Consider the following 18,456-nt stretch of genomic DNA (forward strand, 5'->3'; position numbering starts at 1 on the left):
TTCACGTAGTATTTGTCATTTTGAAATAGCAAACTATAAAAATAGCGGAAGAAAGAAACTAAGAGGGTTGGAAAATTGTTTACTAAATAAGTGGGCCAAAGCCCAATATAACCCTACCAGTTATAAATCCAATCTCTCTACTCGTTCCAATCCAAGTATAAAGCCCACTTCATACAGTTGAAAAACAAGGATAAATACCCGTTGTAATAACCCTATCATATCTGATTAGAAAAAAAAAAACCCTATCATATCTCCATCCAAAACCCTCGAATCCATTTCCCAACTTCCGAAGCCAAACCCCTAGAAAGTTCGAAACCCTACTTTCCCTGTCCTCAATTTCATTGTCGAAGAAAAAGCAATGGCTCTAACCCTAGCTCGAGCCCTGTACTTCACTTCACTCCGTCACCCCACGGTTCTTTCCAAACGCCTCCACTCCACCATCACCCACCCTCCTTCCGTTCCCACTGTTTTCTTCCCCTCGCGCCGGTCCCTCGCCCCTCTCTCCCACGCCGTCCGATCTGTCCCCTCCACCTCCCGCTTCACCCCGGTCCGATGCCGCGTGAACCGCTCTGGCGGCTCCTCCTACTCACCCCTCAACTCCGGTTCCAACTTCAGCGACCGACCCCCGACCGAGATGGCTCCGCTCTTCCCTGGCTGCGACTACGAGCATTGGCTCATCGTCATGGACAAGCCTGGCGGCGAGGGGGCTACCAAGCAGCAGATGATCGACTGCTACATCCAAACCCTCGCCAGAGTCGTCGGAAGGTATTTCCTCTTTTATCTGTTCGGTTTCCGATGAAGTGTGAGGGGAAAATCGTTTATTCCTAGATCTTCGTGGTAGTACATATCTTGTTATTTATTAACGATTGCGCTCATTGATTTTACTCGGTCCTTTTTCCCCATTTCGTTTTTAGTGCACTTTTTTTTATCTATTTGTTGAATGTGTATAGTCAATGTTTGGTATACTCTAATTAGTGAGGAGGAAGCGAAAAAGAAAATTTACAATGTTTCGTGCGAGAGGTACTTTGGATTTGGCTGTGAGATTGACGAAGAGACATCTAATAAGCTTGAAGGTCTGTGTTAACTTTGCTGTTACTCATTTTACTCTATCTTATGCATGTATCGATATGTGTTTTTTGGCGTTACTGATTTTTTATTCTCTCTTATATCGTTGCCAGGGTTGCCCGGTGTTTTGTTTGTGCTTCCGGATTCTTACGTGGATCCTGAAAATAAAGACTATGGGGGTGAGTAATCGAGGTTTGATTTGTTTTAATTTTTTTTTAGATTTTGATGGCTCATCTTGTTTGTTTGGTTGTATTATCGAGTTTGTTGAATGTTTTTATTTCATCTTTCAGAATCCACATTATACATCCGTAATTCGTACACACATGCATATTTCAACTATGATTTGTTGATTTTAACTGTCTTCTACTCATCTGGTAGATGATGTTTTTTCGTGTATGATTTCAAGTTGTGGGCTTTCTAATTCTATAAGGTCAGTATTATTCATCAATGAGATGGTTGGTGTGCATCTTTTGCCCATATGGTGGTGGTTCATACGAACACACTAATTTGGTTGTGAACCCAGTCCATTGTGGAGAAGCTAATGAATTTTGTAGGCAACGTGTAACTTTGGATTTTCAGCACTTTGCATATGTAATTGAGATGCCGATCAGGGGGATGACTATTGTGGCCCTATAATGATTTGCTGTTAAATGCGCATCCTTCAGAAATTTACATGAATGCTTATGTGTCTATTCTTGGGATTAACTCATGAGCATTGGGGAACATGAGTGGTTTTGACATTATGGAATATTTATTCTTCAATATTGTATGGGAAAGTAGGCATAATTTGGGTAACTCATGGCATACATTTATCATGGCAAGCATGTTGTTGATGATGCTGGGTGATTTGAAATATTTACTATCAGCAGTCCATCTTGGCAAAGCTAATAGCCTCTAAGCGGTAATGTCTAGCTTTGAATGCTAATGGACTTACATTGAAGTTCTCTCTCAATAATTTTCTGTGCTTTTCACACACCGCGGAGTCACAGAATCTATAGAGATAATACATTGATTTTATTTTTCCCCTTCTTGTTGGGGAGAGACTGCTGATCAGCTGTAATAAAAGTGAAATTCTTTGGTTTATTGAAAGTATCTGTGTTAAGTCGATAGGAATTTAATATCTAAACGTTTGTAGTAATTTTACAACTTGAGTTGTTTTAACCAAAGTTAATGCTTTGTTTTAACCAAAGTTGACAATATTTAAACGTAAGTCCATCTTGGCAAAGCTAATAACCTCTTAAGTGGTAATGTTTAGCTTTGAATGCTAATGGACTCACATTGAAGTTATCTCTCAATCATTTTCTGTGCCTTTAACACGCTGTGGAGTCACAGAATCTATAGAGATAATACATTGATTATATTTTTCCCCTTCTTGTTGGGGAGAGACTGCTGATCAGCTGTAATAAAAGTGAAATTCTTTGGTTTATTGAAAGTATCTATGTTAAGTTGATAGACATTTAATATTTAAATGTTTGTAGCAATTTTACAACTTCTTGTTTTAGCCGAAGTTAATGCTTTTGACTATGGTTAATGGTTGCAATATTTATTCTTCAGAAGTGTATGGGAAAGGGGGCATAATTTGGGCGACTCACAGCATACATATTTCAATGCAAACATATTATTGATGATGGTTGGGTATTTTGAAATATTTTACCATCAGCAGTCCATCTTGGCAAAGCTAATAGCCTCTAGTGGTAATGTCTAGCTTTGAATGCTAATGGACTTACATTGAAGTTTTCTTTCATCATTTTCTGTGCTTTTCACGTGATGTGGAGTCACAGAATCAGCAGAGATAATACATTGAATGCATTTTTCCCCTTCTTGTTGGGTAGTGATTGTTGATCAGCAGTAATAAAAGTGAAATTCGATGTTTATTGAAAGTATCCATGTTAAATTGATGCCTTTTTTACTTATAAAAAAAAAAAGTTAATGCCTTTTTATATCATCAATATAATTCTTGTTTACTGATAAAAAAAGGGTATCCATGTTAAGTTGATAGAAGTCCATGTCATCATGCCCATAAAGTCCATGCACTGAAGAATGGGAAGTTTGATATTTAAATGTGTAGAGCAGTTTTATAATTTGATATATTTCAACCAAAGTTAATACTTCCAACATTATGTTTTGAACATTTGGAGCAATTTTTCAATTTGAAGTATATCAACCAAAGTTAATGCTTCCGACATGGTCATTGATTGTAATATTTATTCTTCAAAAGTGTAGGAAATTGGGCATAATTTGGGCGACTAACGGCATACATTTTTCATGGCAAGCATGTTGTTAGCGCAGGTGTAATTTTGAAATATTTTACTATCATCAGTCCATCTTGGCAAAGCTAGTAGCCTCTTAAGTGGTAATGTCTAGCTTTGAATGCTAATGGACTCACATTGAAGTTCTCTCTAATTCTTTTCTGTGATTTTCACACACTGTAGAGTCACAGAATCAGTAGAGATAAGACATTGATTGTATTTTTTCACTCTCGTGGTGGAGAGATTGATGATCAGCAGTAATAAAAATGAAATTCATTGGTTTATTGATGGCATCCCCGTTTAGTTGATAGAAGCTCTTGTTCTCATGCGTAGTTCATCCACAGAAGAATGGGATGCATTTTTTTGCAAGTTTGTTTGATTTAAAACATTTGCAGCAATTTTACAATTCAAAGTATCACTTTTCTTTAGTAGTGCCTAGTAGCAATTTTTCTTATTTTTATCTATGTATTATAACAATTCTGAGCGATTTTTTCCTTAATTTTGTGTCAAAGGTTTGCCTTGTCTTTGAAAGGTAGCAATGATTTGATAATCACAATTTTGCAATCCTTTTTGGCCTGTTGCAGCTGAATTGTTCGTGAATGGAGAGATTGTTCAGAGGTCTCCCGAAAGACAAAGGAGGGTGGAGCCACAGCCACAGAGAGCTCAAGACAGACCAAGATACAATGACAGAACTCGGTATGTTCGTCGCAGGGAAAACATGCGGTGAAATATGGAATTGAGACCAGTGGAGGGGGGAAGATTATCCCTGTAGATATCTCTTGGCTTAAAAGGAATATGCGACCTTTTTTTTTTTCCTGTTAGTGTTCGGATATTGGGAACCTATATGCAAATGTCAGGTTGTGCACGGTCCCTAAAAGCTCCCCATTCAGGCTAGTAGAACTTGTAACCATGGTAAATGGTGTCCTCGGCTTCTGCACCTTTTCTGGACACCGATGACTGTTCTGAAGTAGTATTTGTTTGTTTACATGTTTAGTTTTTGCTCTTGGTGTTACAGTTCAAAAACTTTATTTAAATCCCTTCCAGCCTAATAATGGTGATGTGTGGTGTTACATATATATAGATCAGTTACTCTGAGAGGCATGCCGATGCTAAGTTGGTTCAGGCAGGGCAAGGGTAGTACAAATGATTTGAAAATGTGTTTATAATGTAGTCAAACGCGTTTCTATTACCTGCTGACTGGTAATTCAACTCACCGGTGCTTCCACTGGTAAAAAAAAATCCCAAAGTTTTATGTTGTTTCTCATCTACCTATAAAAATATTGTAGTGTATATTGCTTCTCATCCTCTAAGTACAACATAAAAGAAAGTAGAAGCACGAGCTCGTGCCGTTACTCAGTTCACCCGTCTTTATGCCAAGCCTCTTTTTTAGTTGGCATAAGGTTTCGGGACAGATACAACTAATGTCGATATGGAGTTTGTTTTTCATGTATATCTTGGATAATTTAAGGAGAGATTTTCCTAGTCAGATGCTTGGAAGTGTGAACGTGAAATTTTGATAGAAGATGTCCGATTTGTGTGGTTTGTTCCCAAAATTATAATTTATTAGGTAGCCTCTTTGGGATTGTATGTCCAAGTCTTTCAAAAACAAGAATCAAGTTTGGCTACCAATTGCCAAAGGCATGTAAGCTGATTGGCATAACCTCCAACCACCAATGGTATGGAGTTTGAAACTTCCTCCCACAAATGTATCAAAAAAAAAAAATAGTCTCGATGCCAATTGAACTCAAAATGTCTGGTTTATATGACTCCCTTGAGTTACATGCCAAGCCCTTCGAAACAATAATTGATTTTTGGTAGCATTATTTGAGTGGGTATTCTTGATATTGATACGCATGCATGTCTGATGCTAAATTCTCAATTTGGATAATGATAGGTTTCTTATCCTTCGCTACTCTTTTACTACTTTATAGTTTATTTGAAATTTTTATTTATTATTATTTTCTTTTAAGTATTTTTTTAACATCCTTAATCATTAAGAACAAATTTAAAAAAATATACTTCCCTAATAATTACTTCCTTGACTATTAAATAAAAATAAAAGTAATAATAAATAGATGATAAGAAGTAATAAATCTATCATTATCCATTTCCTAATATGCACCGTTATCATCGTCTTCCTTTTATGCATTCAAAATTTGTAATTGAAAATTGACCGAAGCACCTGTGTAACTTAAGTTACGGTCACAAATTAAATTCGGATGTTTTGGGTTGTGATAGGAGGTTTAAAAAGTGTGTAAATGGATTTGAAAACACTTTAATAATAAACTTATATTGTTTGGCTGACACATACTAAAGTACTTTTTAATATGAATAGTATTACGTGTACTTTTACTTATAATTCTATTTATAATGTTTCAAAAAAATAATAATAATAATAATTTTACTTACAAGACTTTTTTGTTAATTTTCTTTTAAAATTTAAATTTTGAATTTAAAATTTTATGATTTTCAGCATATCAATAACAAACATGTGAAGAAGTAAGTTTTTTTGTAAATTTTTCTTAAACACATTTAGCATCCTTTTAATATTAACAAAGCTGGTTATCAAAAATATATATATATATATTAACAAAGCTAAAAGGTAATTTTAATAATAAAATTTAATATTTTTTTTCAAACGTACTTTTTTAAATATTATAAAAGGTAGACCCTTTTGAAAAATTGTCAATAGACAAAAATATCTATATAAATTTTACATAATTACAACTTTACCCTTATCTCATGGATAATTGTATTGCTATTTCACATATGCATTATTGAAAGGATTTTTTTCGTTACACTTAGTGAAAATTCTATTAGATTGTTCTCATTGTTTTTTATTATAAAATTTGATTTCTATCAAGGATATAGCTATGATCTTTAAAAAAAAATAAATGACCTTTCATGCCATCTATGTCAAAAAATAGATATATGGTTCACAATTAATAAATAATTTTTTAATAGTAAAATTTATTATTTAAACTCTGCAATTATAAATCTTAAGTTAAAAGCTAAATTTTCTACCGTAATCCAAGCATGCATGAAAAGATACCAAAATGTAGTTTTTAATTTTGTTAAAAAATGTTTTTGGTTTTATTATTTTTAAATTAATTAAATTTTCTACTAATTATTCATATATTATATATTTAGTAATAGAAAAAAATTAAAAAAAATGATATGTGAGGTATGGAAATGAAAAATAGAATTTTTAATTTTATTTTTAAGTAGGTTCCATATCCGGAGGAAAATATCCAGGTGTCAGTCGGCCAACCTAGGACTCAAGTCTAGAGTTACCGCTGGGTAGCACACAAATATTATTGTATTGGGTTATGTGGATAGCTCAGTCTCTCTCTCTCTCCGAACTTTAAAAAGGAGTAAAACCACCCGTAGCCAGCCCTTCTTGTTCTCACGGACACTCCGGTGTTCTGTACCCCTCTCTCGCCCCAACTTCGCCGCCATACTTTCTTCTGAAAGGTACAACCTTGTATCGGCATCATATTTTCCTCCTCTAAGTGCTTATGATTTGGTGCCAGTTGTGCAATTGATCGAGCATTATTTTTGCTTTTTTTTTTAAAGGGTTTCTAACTGTGAAGATTTGCTTTCCTCCGTTTGGTTTCCCTGAAATGCGGAGAAGATGAAATTGAAACCTTTTCAGTCCGTGAGAATATTTTTCTTTTTAATGAAGGTATGAGTATTAGGCTGTTGTCAACTGAGACAATGTGGTGGTATTAGGGTCAGTTGAATGGATGATTTCGGTATATAAGTTTGTTTTGAACGAATTTCCAGAGTTATTTTGACTCTTTTAGTCGATGTTTCTTAATAGGAAATAAAAGAAGCATTATTGTTGAGTTCATTCGCTTTTTTTTTTTATAACTTCCGCAGGCTGAATTTGCCTCGCAGAATAAATGAATTGGGATTCTTCCATTTTTTCTGTTGGTTTAGTGTAATAATGATACACGTTAGGTTCACCATATTTAATCCTATATATGCACTCAAGTGATGATCTAGGTGTGTAGATAACCTGGAGCCCAATTGCTGACTCTTGCATACGTAGCCACTTTATATAGTGGTATCGAATTTAAGAGACCGATGGATGAGGTGTCTGTAATATTGTATGGGAATGAAGCTTCACTACGATATGAATATGGAGATTCCCTAGAGAGACTGGCAGCAGTTGGCATGTAGTTCTTTTAATAGGAGTGTAGGAGGGTATCTTGAAAACAAGTTTCTTGAAATTTTGGCTTCTTTTTTGGTTGTGCGCGGATTGTTGCCCAGAGAGAACAGAGAACTCTAAGCAGTGGATAATCAATCAAGCGGAGAGTAATTATAGTGATTGGTGTCATATCTGCAATATTCAGGTGAAACGTTTGATTGTCTCCTTTACTGTTTGGTGGTGAGAGCAATTTAGTCTTCAATATTTTCAGTATTTGGAGTTTAGCGGGTCATTCTGAAGAAGTTTATTGAGCTGCTTGTGTGTTGGAAGGGAAAATTTGGTCATCAAAGAAATAAATGCAAGTAGGACTACTGCACTTCATTGCCATGTGTAGATTTTTGGGGGAAGGAATGGTCAGAATTTCAATGGCGTTAAGCACTCCTCATTATTAAGGTTGCGTTTGGCTAGGGAGGTGATCTTAGATATTCTATGCATAGTAAGTGAAAAAATAATGATAGAATATTGAATAGTAGTGAAAAGTAGGTGAAAAGTAATAATAAAATAATGAATAGTAGTGGAGAAACTAGCCCTAAGTCTTTATTTTTGGGGGGAGCGGAACGCAAGATGCTTTGAAGATCAAGAGAGATCAATGGAAGAGCTTAGAACTTTGTTTTTTAATACTTTACTCCATTGGTCAATTGTAATTGATTTTCAGGACAGGTCTTTTCACGATTTCCTTGTATCCCTAAGCTAGACTTAAATTTGCTCATGTATATGTCCCGTATACTTGGGCATCCTTTGTATCACTTTTGATCAATAAAATTTTGTTTACCGATCAAAAAAAAAATTTTTGAATGTCCCAACTTGGCACCATAATATATTTTTGTCTCTTTGGATCGTTCTTGTGCTCAATTTTAATTTTTGAACCTTTTTGTTCTGTAGCAGTCGTAAAGAGGGACTGGAACTTGTTGAAGCTGTGGGGATCATTGGCTGAAAAGTTGCTTGACAGTGAAAATTGACGATTCTGTCTTGGGGTTACAGTGATATTCACTTAACACGGCCTTAAAGTTCTCAAGGTTTCAGGAGCTGACATTTATGTAACTTTTCCTGTTTGGTTGTCCAGCTGAACATACTCTATGCTCTATTAGAGCAAAGGTAGTATTTTATTGTGGGCAAGATGAGCAGATCTATTCGAGTAAAAGAAAAGCATGAAAGAAGTAGCGCACATTCCCTACATGATCGTGATGAAGGAAGTGCTGCGCGGACAAGGCCTTTCAGCTTTGAAGAGATTATGCTTAGAAGGGAAAACAAAAAATCGTCTGAAAGCTTGAAAGAGGAGGCCATCAAAGTGGGAAACATATCAAAGGAAGGAATTATTGAGAATGTTTCTGATCAATTTGAATCTGAAAAGGGTAAAAAATACAATAGAAGCTCTTCCCCTATTGTCGAAAAGCATGCCTCAGAGAAATCACTGAAAATGAGTTCCAGAAAGAAAGAAGAGAATCTCTTCATGAAGAAAGATGCCTTATTTAAGGGAAAGAACAGAGAAAGTCATGAGTTGGATCGAAAGTTGAAGGATAAACAGAACAAAGATATGAATTACAAAGCTAAACTAGGAAGAAACGGCAAACAACATGGTAGGAGAAAAGATGAAGAGTGGTTTGCCAGTGATGCTGCAAATGAGGCTGAAAAGAAGCATTCAAGAGATTTGGTCACTAGGGAGAGGCATGCAGATAGAATAAGAGGAGACTCTGAAAGAGGAAACAAGCGAAAATACAGAAATGGAGATGACGAGAAAAGTAGAGACAGGAATACTGTAAAGAAACATGAACTTGGAAAACAGCGTGATTTAGATGTTTCAGAGATAAAGGAGAGGAAGGAATCATCAAAATCACATTATGAGGATTCAAGGTCGAAAAGGAGACGTTCAAGGAGTCGAGAACATGAGGACCGAAGTAGAAGGTCCATTTCACTATCACCTAGGGCACACAAGCATAAATCCCATCATGGTGGGCAGCACAGAGAGTTGTCCTCACATTCTCTTAAAGATAGGTCTGGAAGACAAGATTCTGAAATTGACAAAAATAGAGTATCAATTAATGGTTCAAGTAGCCATTATCAGAGACATGGTGGATACACAAGTGGCCTTGGTGGCTATTCACCAAGGAAGAGAAGAATTGAGGCTGCCGTTAAGACTTCTTCCCCGTCTGATCATTCACCAGAGAAAAAAAGTGCCGGGTGGGATCTCCCACCTGTGAAAACAGCTGCCCTTTTTTCTGGTCCAGTTCCATCGTATTTTCAGTTATTAAACCAGGCTGTGGCCTCAACTGTAAATGACACAGCCAATGCTTTTTCTGTTGCTTCAACTACAATGAAGTCTCTTTCTGGGGTGGCAAACACATTTGCAACAAGGACGAATGCCTCCATAGACTCTGTCCAACTAACTCAGGCTACCCGGCCTATGAGAAGGCTTTATGTTGAAAATATACCATCTTCAGCCTCTGAAAAAGATGTAATGGAATGCTTCAATAATTTGTTGATGTCTTCTGGTATTAGCCGTAACCACCCATGTTTCAATTGTACTGTAAGTGCCTTTTTTCTTTTTGCATGTATGTGTACAATATTTCTTTCATGCAGGTTAGTACAATTAAATATCTTTGTATGCCGTATCATATTTTATTGCAGATAAACAAGGGCCAGGCTCTTGTTGAATTTCTTACACCTGAGGATGCCTCTGCAGCCCTTTCTTTTGATGGCAATTCCTTCTTTGGCTCCATTCTAAAAATTAGACGGCCCAAAGACTTCATTGAAGTGGCAGTAAGAATGACTATCCTAACCATATCTTTCTAATCTTCCTTTTTTTTTGGATAAGGATCTCTTTTTCATCTTCCTCATTGCCTCAATAATTTCTTCAATATTTGTAAAATCTGTTGATTTTTCTATTCTGAGTTTGATGGTATTCTTATAGAGGTGCCTCTGCAATGCTGAATCTTATGTCTGCTTAAGTTAATAGCCTTGATACGTTTTTAGGAAGATTGATGAACTCATGGTATTGAATACTCTTATAAGGAGTTCAAAACTCTTAAATAAAAGGTAGATTTTAGATACCAAAAGCCAATGCTACTTTTCATTGTTCTATTTGAAAGTTTAGGTTACCCCTTCTTGAAATTTTATAATGGAAACTGTACTATGAGATTACGGTGCTAGTGTATTTGTTTTGTTTTAAATTCAAGTCGACACATATTGCTTACTCTTTAAAGATTATCGGGTCCTATTCTGTTCCTTTTCCTTTCCATCTTCATATTGATGTGATTGAGTTATGCCGTAAACAGAAGCTATTATTGGTTCAACTAGCACTTTCTACTGCTGCTTTGCAGTTTCTGAGGTGTATTGTGGTTACTATCCCTGTAGCAGGTTTTCAGACAGTTGCTATTTTCATGCAGACTGGTGATCTGGAGAAATCAGTGGCTGCAGTTGATACAATCAGTGACAGGGTCGAGGATTCACCTAACAAGGTGTGTATATGAAACTAGTAATTTTGATATGACAACTTTTATATTAAAACAGCTGTAAAGTAAGGAACCCATACGTTTCTATATGGTTTCTGTGCTTAAATTTCATTCTCTCTTTTAGGATGTCTTTTTTTTTTCTGTCGTGGTCTGACTGGCTATGTTTGTGTGTGAGTTGGCTTCTTCTTAGAGAGTGGAAAATATTAAGTATCAACAGATAATATGACTTCATTGAGTTTTCTTTTTCTTAATAATTTCTAGTTGGACTGCCCTTCTTTTTTGTATGAACGTAGATTACTCACTTCATCTGGAAATAAGTTTCTACTTTCCAGAAGTGGTTGTATTTTTTTTTTTTTGATTGGTAAATATGAATTTTATTAAAAAAAGACAAAGCCAAGTACACGGGACATATACAAGAGCAACACCTATGCATGGATGTCTAAAGACACAAGGAAATCATGTACGTTCATGCTGTTAAAGTCTATTATAAACGACCAATGGAATAAAGTTTGAAGAAAAAAAGTTCTAAGCCCGTCCATTGTCCGTTCACGATCCTCAAAGTTGCGACCATTCCTCTCCATCCATAGGCACAACCATAGACAGATTGGAATCATCTTCGACATAGCTGCAATTTGAGAATTACCCTGGAGGCCTTGCCAGTTGGCCAAAAATTCAACAACCCTTCTTGGCATCACCCAAAGGAGCCCCCACTCCAGCAAAAATATCATTCCACAAACTCATAGCCACATCACAATGCAATAATAGGTGATCCACAGACTCTCTACTTTTCTTGCACATATAACACCAATCCAACACAATGAGTCGGCGTTTCCTTAGATTATCTAAGGTGAGAATCTTCCCTGGTGAAGCTGTCCATACAAAAAAAAAGAAGCTTTTAGAGGGGCCTAAGTCTTCCAAATGTTCTTCCATGGGAGCCCTCTTGTAGAATGTTTCATTAGAGACTTATTGTACGACTGTATAGTACATCTTCCCTTGGACGGTGACCACATCATCGTATCAACTCCTCCATTCACTCTATAATTATACACAAGATGGAAGAAATCTGCAAATGTGTCAATTTCCCAGTCTTGCGCAGCTCCACTTTCTCAGTCTTGTTTGATTTTTCGTTAGAAGACATGCTCACTGTTAACCAAGTTAAGGGCATTTTGGGAAGATTACTGTCCAAATTGTTGTCTGGTGCTGTCATTTCTGTCATTTTCCTTTTCACTTGGAAAGTTACGTGATCACGATGTCATGTTATTGGAGGCATAGTTTAGGCCATTCCCAATTAAGTATTACACTAATCCTTCCTGCCTTTGATGAAGTTTTCAATGAAGGAATGATGAGGTGGGTCAAACCATAGGTCCTTTATTCGTGGCCCCTTGTTTAAAGGGTGAATCATTTTGGATTTATAGCTATATTTCTTTTCTACTCTGGAGATTTTGCAAGACTTGTGTTGAAAAAGATTTTGCTAGTCTCAGTGCAAGGGATCATCACCGGGGGTTTAGCAAGAGGAACCGTACTCTAGTGTAATGATAGTAATCAGACATGAGCATTAAATGATGGACAGTCCAAAATGGTTTCTCAAGCAAGCAGACTTCAGGTGATGGAGCTTACAAGCTATCTTGCAACGTGGGCACATATTCGATGGGGAATCCATTGGGTTCCTTCCATGAAGTGTCATTTCTACTAAATATGAAGAGTTTCATAATTTGCTTCTATCTGTAGTATTTTGAGCTCAAAATATTTCCCAAGTTTTTCTATCCTTCTCTGACCTTATTGTGCTGGATTGGGGTACACGTGTGGTGAAGTATTCTATGCAGAAATGAGATAAATTTGGGTAATGAAAAGATGATCTAATTGTGAACCGACGTTTATGTACAAGGGGGTTGGAGTTCAAACTTTAATACCCAAATGATGTAACTGTGTGATATCTTTCAAAGTTTCAAACAACTTTTCCTTCTTGGTTTTACCTTTTTTAATCTATCCATGACTTTAGCTCAGTGTAAATAAATAAATGTTTATTTAATGCCCCAATGAAAGACCCAAGTCATATGGCCTATATTCTAAAAGGACTAGTTAATGATACAATTTGAGTCTCATTGGAACATTATAAAGAGCAAAAACTTTTGTTCTCCTTCCCAAGCAATGTGGGATCTCATACATCACCTACCCTTATCACTTATTAGAATGAGATATCACAGTTTACCTTCAAATGGATCCAGAGGATGTTATTGTTTGACTTGGTCTTACATCCTCTTTGTATGCGTCTTTCTAGGGTTAAATATTTGTTGCAGGATGTTGTGTGCTTAATGTAGCTGTCCAAGCAACTCTTAATGATTTTTGTTTACCCAAGAGCATACTTCTTTCCCAGAGGTTTGATGGTGGGGGTCGTGTTTTCTTCACCTTTTTTCATCTCAAACGTGAATTGTACCTGACTGAGAATCATCACCAATATTATTATTATTATTTTGATAGGTAAGAATTTTATTAGTAGGAATGTAACGCACCAATAGAAGAACCAAATCACTTGGCTTATACTCCAAAATGACTTGTCAATGATACAATTGGAGCTCCATTGGAACCTTATAAAGAGCAAAAACTTCTTATTTCCAAGTAATGTAGGGATCCCATACACCACCTACCATTATTCTTATCATATAGAGTATCACAATCTCCCCCCCCCCCTTAAATCCGTGACATCCTTGTTGGGCCCGTCCGTCGTAGGCCGCATGGCTTAAGTCCCACATTTCTGGTTGGGATAGGCTTTAATACCATTTGTAACGCCCCGATAGAAGGCCCAAACCACTTAGTCTATACTCCAAAAGAACTAGTCAATGATACAATTGAAGCACTATTGGAACCTTATAAAGAGCAAAAACTTCTATTTCCTAAGCAATGTGAGATCTCATACACCACCTACCATTATCCTTATCATATGGGGTATCGCAAGGAATCTAGGCAAAACTCAATTAGGACGTCTACAAGATAATACACTTGGGAAGAAGAGGGAGAAAGAGATAAAAGGAACTCATGACCATTAAGACCATTGAATATCTATTGCCATTTGTCTTAAGAAATAACGTTTTTTAAAAAGATTGCTACACGCTTCCGCCGTACGTCTTTATTTTCAAAACTCTGGTGGATTCGTTCCCTCCAAATACACCATAGGAGACATGGGATCGCGACCATTATTAGTATTGGGAAAAGCATTTATGGAAGTACCTGTTTCCCAAAGTACAACATTGGGTTTTTTTTGTGAACATCATAAATGTGTTCTAAAAAATCATATGATATTAATTATCTTAATCTTTTGGTTCTACGACTTTTCATTTTATTTTTTCCTAAGGGTATCACTTAGTATCAAATTTATTTTTCTTAATTTTTCTGTTCCATACCTTCTGTTTCGTGGGGTGGCATACTAGTTTTTCACGGTTAATGTAGAGAATATGTTTCTTACTATCCTTTCTGTATGTTGTGAATGCAGATATTCATTGGTGGAATTTCAAAGTATATTTCATCAAAAATGGTAATATGTTCTAAATGTTTGTGTTTTTCAGTGCATTATAGATAATACATCTCTTTATAATGATACCCTTTTTTACATATTCCACTTCCAACCAGGCCTTCTTCTTTTTTCCCTTTTCTGTTACCATTATCCTTTGTAAATGAATCTTTTTAGTGACTTTGCCTTTTATGCCAACTTCCAGCTTATGGAGGTTGTTAGTGTCTTTGGACCTTTGAAGGCCTACCACTTCGAGGTCAATAAAGAACTCAGTGAACCATGTGCTTTTCTTGAGGTAATACGGCAACTGTACCTCTATAATTTTGTTTTGGATAAATGCGTTGCAATAAGAGATTAAACAAGTATTTGCTAATTTTGTTTCTTATTTGGAATGAGATTTTCCTGTCATTGCGGTGTATTGCAAACATGCTTTAATATTGTTTAGACGAGTTTCACCTAATGTAAATCATGATCTTGTTGATTGATTATCTATAGTTACTGTTTCTGAATAAATTGACATTGTCTAGTATCTTTAGTAATTCTTGAAAATCCTTTTGAACGTTTTGACATTCTCTACAATTGAAATCTTTATTTATATGTTTTGAAATCCCTATTTATCATGGTCAAAGGATAAGAGAAGTTTCCATTATCTGAAGTAAATGTTGCCTACTTGCCTTTATGTAAATCTGTTAGTACGTTCATTGGATGTCATTATGTATGTATTATATGTATCATTAGATTTTTCATTACTGAATTCTATCACTAGTTGTTGCCCCTTATAATGGTTACAATTTAATTCCTAAAATAATCAATTTGATATCTTTATTTGTGCCTTGTCCATGTGACAACTACAATTCTATTCGAATGTGAAATACTGATGTGTGTGCTTATTGGAGAGAATTTAGGTTGCAATAATCTGCATTGGAGTGTTTTTATTAAGTTTTTAATTGATAAAATGAGTCTGCCATTGTGTTTTCTGTTTTTGGGACCCCAATGCCCATGTCAGTGACTGTGTTAGGACCACTTAGATACTCGACGCATTTGGAATCTTGAGTATTATACTCTCTTCTTTTTGAACTCCCCCCCCCCCTTCCCTTCCCTTCCCTTCCCTTCTTTTCAATTTTTAGCTTTCCTTTATACGTGTTGAACAACTTTTTCTTCTGACTTTTTTAAGTGACTTCTGACTTGTATATACTGTATCAGTATGTAGACCAATCAGTTACTCACAAAGCTTGTGCTGGTTTGAATGGTATGAAGTTGGGAGGGCAAGTATTAACTGTAATGCAAGCTATGCCTGGTGCATCACTCTTGGTACTTTATCACCATCCTTTTCCTTCTCCCAAAACATTTGAGATGTAGTTTATTGACTACTGTTTTTTCCTCTATGGCCCATTGCGGCCTTGGATTATACCTCCCACTCTTTTATTATGTATTATAATGATTTACCTGGAGATGTATACTGATGAAGAGAAGAACATGTACTAGGAAAATGATGGATATTCTCCGTGCTATGGGATCCCTGAGCATGCAAGGTCACTTCTCAAACAGCCCACAGTAGTCCTAAAGCTTAAAAATGTGGTATGACATTTGCTGTTTAATTTATTTTATTCTCTTTTCTTGGGGGCAATTTTGGGGTTAGGGTGTTCTTAATTATCCATTCTGTTATCTTTTCCAAGTACCCTATAAACCATGTTGTACTATATCAAACTAATTATAATTTTTTTTTTCTGTGAATTAGTTCGATCCTGAGGCTTTGTTATCACTGTCCGATCCAGATGTGGAAGAAGTTTTGGAAGATATTCGGTTGGAGTGTGCAAGGTCTCTGAGAGCAGTGTTTTCTATTCGACTTTAGTGCCTGTTTGGTTCCTTCCCTCAAAAAGTTTTCTGTTTTCAAATTCATAAAAGGAATTTTTTTTCTTTCTTTCTGATCTTTTTTCTTTCAGAGAAATACTGAACACATTATTTCAGATACTGCCAAATGATGTTATCAATTATGTCCATTCTTCTCTGTTTAGGATAACGAAATGATTGAAAGCAATGTTTCCTGTTTTCCTTTTTACCACCAAACAACTCTGCTCTTTTGGTATTAGAGATATTCATTAAAAAAAGGAGACTTATTTTTTTTTAATTCCATAATCCTGCAGATTCGGCACTGTTAAAGGTGTTAATTTTGTCAAGAACGGCAACAGTCACATCACCACCTTAGACGGATTCGAAGTTATAGAGGTTAGGGAATCTGCTGGAGCCTTGCAAGATTCATTGTGCAATGACAGAAGAGAAGAAACAAACACCTCAAGAAAAGATGTTGACCATGAGCCCAGGCAAATTAGTGAGTTAGATGTTCCGAGTGATATCAAAGAAATTAAAGATGTTGTGAAATCGAATTGCTTTGGTGATGATAAACCTACTGATGATATTGGAGAGGACACGTACCAAAAGGTTCAGCTCGATAATAACATGGTAGCTGAAGACCTAGGCTGTAAGAACATTTCAGATAGCATCCCTACAGAACTCCCCGTCCAGCTGAACGGTCAGGTTGATCCATTGGATTTTCATGATGAAAATGTTGGTGAAATTATTCAAGTGAAAGACATTAGTTTGGATAGAAAATTCAAGGCTGAAGATCATTCGACTTTGGAGGGCACTGACGGTAAGTTACAGGAGGCTTCTGCTGAATTGGATTGTAGCCTGGTTATGGAAGCAGGTGCTATGGAGAGGGGTGGCATTGAGGAACTGGATTATGATCTTGGACATGTATTTGAGCCATGGTGTGTTTTTGTGGAGTACGGAAGAACAGAAGCCGCTTGCATGGCAGCGCATTGTTTACATGGACGGCTTTTTGATAACCGAGTTGTGGCAGTGGAGTACATTGCTCTTGATCTCTATAGGTCAAGATTTCCAAAGTGAAGTCGCTTGGATGGTTACACTACTGGTTACAGTTTCCAGTGCATTGAGAACAGTAAAGGATAAATTTGAAAAATGGGTCCTCAGCACGTTTGGTTGTGTTTCGTTTGGGAGGATGAACTCAACAGTTGGTTTTGGTTTCGAAACCTCGGAGGCAATTACTTGTTTCTAAAATTTTGATCTGCCCCAAACGGCCAAATCCAGGCGTATTTTGGAATGCCAATTAAGTGGGAACTGGTTGTCAATTTGCTAAAATCATACGGAAATGGTTCATATTGGCTGTGTCTGGTGGGGGTGCTTGGCTTTTAACTAGTAACTAGTTGCTGGTTCCTCCCTCCTCTGAGATGATTTACATTCTGAATGTCACGTCTAGACTGTTGTTATTAGTAGAGGATGATGATGATGGGATAGATAAGGGCTACTGCTGATGTGATGTAATTAGTTATTAGGTGTTGCTTACTCCACTGGCTGTATTAACTTCATTCCGTGGAGGGATTTTTCCCCATATTTAAATTTGTATAACCATACACTTATCGATTGATGTAGGCGGCGGCTTGATTTGAGACCCAAGCCTACCGCCGCCGCTGCTTCTCCAGAAACATACAATCACGATGAATTTTTTCTTTTTTCAATTTATTTGCCACTTTTTCCAGTTTTAACTTTTTTACATCTCGAGCACTCTAGAGAGCAGCAACCCGGTTTGTAGGTGGCACCCTCTCTGGCGATATCACAGGCCTAAGCATCTCAGCTGTCAATCGAGCAGTTGCATGCGTTCAAGCCATCACAAATAACCGAAAAGCAAACTTGAAAAAGTTGCAGAAATAACCGATAAGATAATCGAGATTCGATTCATGCATATGATATACATATGTACATTTGTATGGATTCATGAACGCACCAAAACGATCACATGAACACAAGAAGATCACCGTTTTCTCAGCTCGTTGAAGAGGGCTTGAACGTCCGGCATATTTAGAACTGAAAATTACCAGAAAGAAAATTAAGCGGATGGGAAGTTGAATGAACATATATATTTATATATAAGTTTATTTTTTATTTTTTCTGGTTAAG

At 36.4% G+C, this 18,456-nt stretch overlaps 2 protein-coding genes across 5 annotated transcripts; both read left to right on the forward strand.

Moving 5' to 3' along the window:
* Window positions 1-214: 214 nt before the first annotated feature.
* Window positions 215-4,350, forward strand: LOC108991203 (multiple organellar RNA editing factor 2, chloroplastic-like). Its single transcript, XM_018965372.2, has 4 exons — window positions 215-765; window positions 976-1,073; window positions 1,179-1,244; window positions 3,899-4,350. The coding sequence occupies exons 1-4, from the start codon at window positions 359-361 to the stop codon at window positions 4,039-4,041; spliced, it is 714 nt and encodes a 237-aa protein (XP_018820917.1). The 5' UTR covers window positions 215-358; the 3' UTR covers window positions 4,042-4,350.
* Window positions 4,351-6,659: 2,309 nt separating this feature from the next.
* On the forward strand, window positions 6,660-18,012 carry LOC108991202 (splicing factor U2af large subunit B). 4 transcript variants are annotated; one of them, XM_035692042.1, is made up of 11 exons: window positions 6,662-6,788; window positions 6,891-6,999; window positions 8,410-10,051; window positions 10,153-10,284; window positions 10,911-10,982; window positions 14,464-14,505; window positions 14,687-14,776; window positions 15,685-15,792; window positions 15,967-16,059; window positions 16,220-16,299; window positions 16,626-18,012. In XM_035692042.1, exons 3-11 carry the CDS (start codon window positions 8,645-8,647, stop codon window positions 17,386-17,388), a joined length of 2,787 nt encoding a protein of 928 aa, XP_035547935.1. In that variant the 5' UTR covers window positions 6,662-6,788; window positions 6,891-6,999; window positions 8,410-8,644; the 3' UTR covers window positions 17,389-18,012. The 4 variants fall into 4 exon arrangements, with proteins under 4 accessions (XP_018820915.1, XP_035547935.1, XP_018820916.1 ...); XM_018965371.2 differs by having other exon boundaries at window positions 8,413-10,051; XM_018965370.2 differs by lacking the exon at window positions 6,891-6,999 and having other exon boundaries at window positions 6,660-6,788.
* Window positions 18,013-18,456: the final 444 nt, after the last annotated feature.

This window comes from Juglans regia, chromosome 7 (assembly GCF_001411555.2).
Source record: "Juglans regia cultivar Chandler chromosome 7, Walnut 2.0, whole genome shotgun sequence".
NCBI classification, from domain to species: Eukaryota; Viridiplantae; Streptophyta; class Magnoliopsida; order Fagales; family Juglandaceae; genus Juglans; species Juglans regia.

Excerpts from the sequence above, each read along its gene's own strand:
- LOC108991203 (XM_018965372.2), top strand. The coding sequence starts at position 359 with ATGGCTCTAACCCTAGCTCGAGCCCTGTACTTCACTTCACTCCGTCAC. Across the intron at positions 766-975 it reads CTCGCCAGAGTCGTCGGAAG|TGAGGAGGAAGCGAAAAAGA; the intron begins GTATTTCCTCTT and ends TACTCTAATTAG. Across the intron at positions 1,074-1,178 it reads GACATCTAATAAGCTTGAAG|GGTTGCCCGGTGTTTTGTTT; the intron begins GTCTGTGTTAAC and ends TATCGTTGCCAG.
- LOC108991202 (XM_018965370.2), top strand. The coding sequence starts at position 8,645 with ATGAGCAGATCTATTCGAGTAAAAGAAAAGCATGAAAGAAGTAGCGCA. Across the intron at positions 10,983-14,463 it reads TCGAGGATTCACCTAACAAG|ATATTCATTGGTGGAATTTC; the intron begins GTGTGTATATGA and ends TTGTGAATGCAG. Across the intron at positions 14,506-14,686 it reads AGTATATTTCATCAAAAATG|CTTATGGAGGTTGTTAGTGT; the intron begins GTAATATGTTCT and ends GCCAACTTCCAG.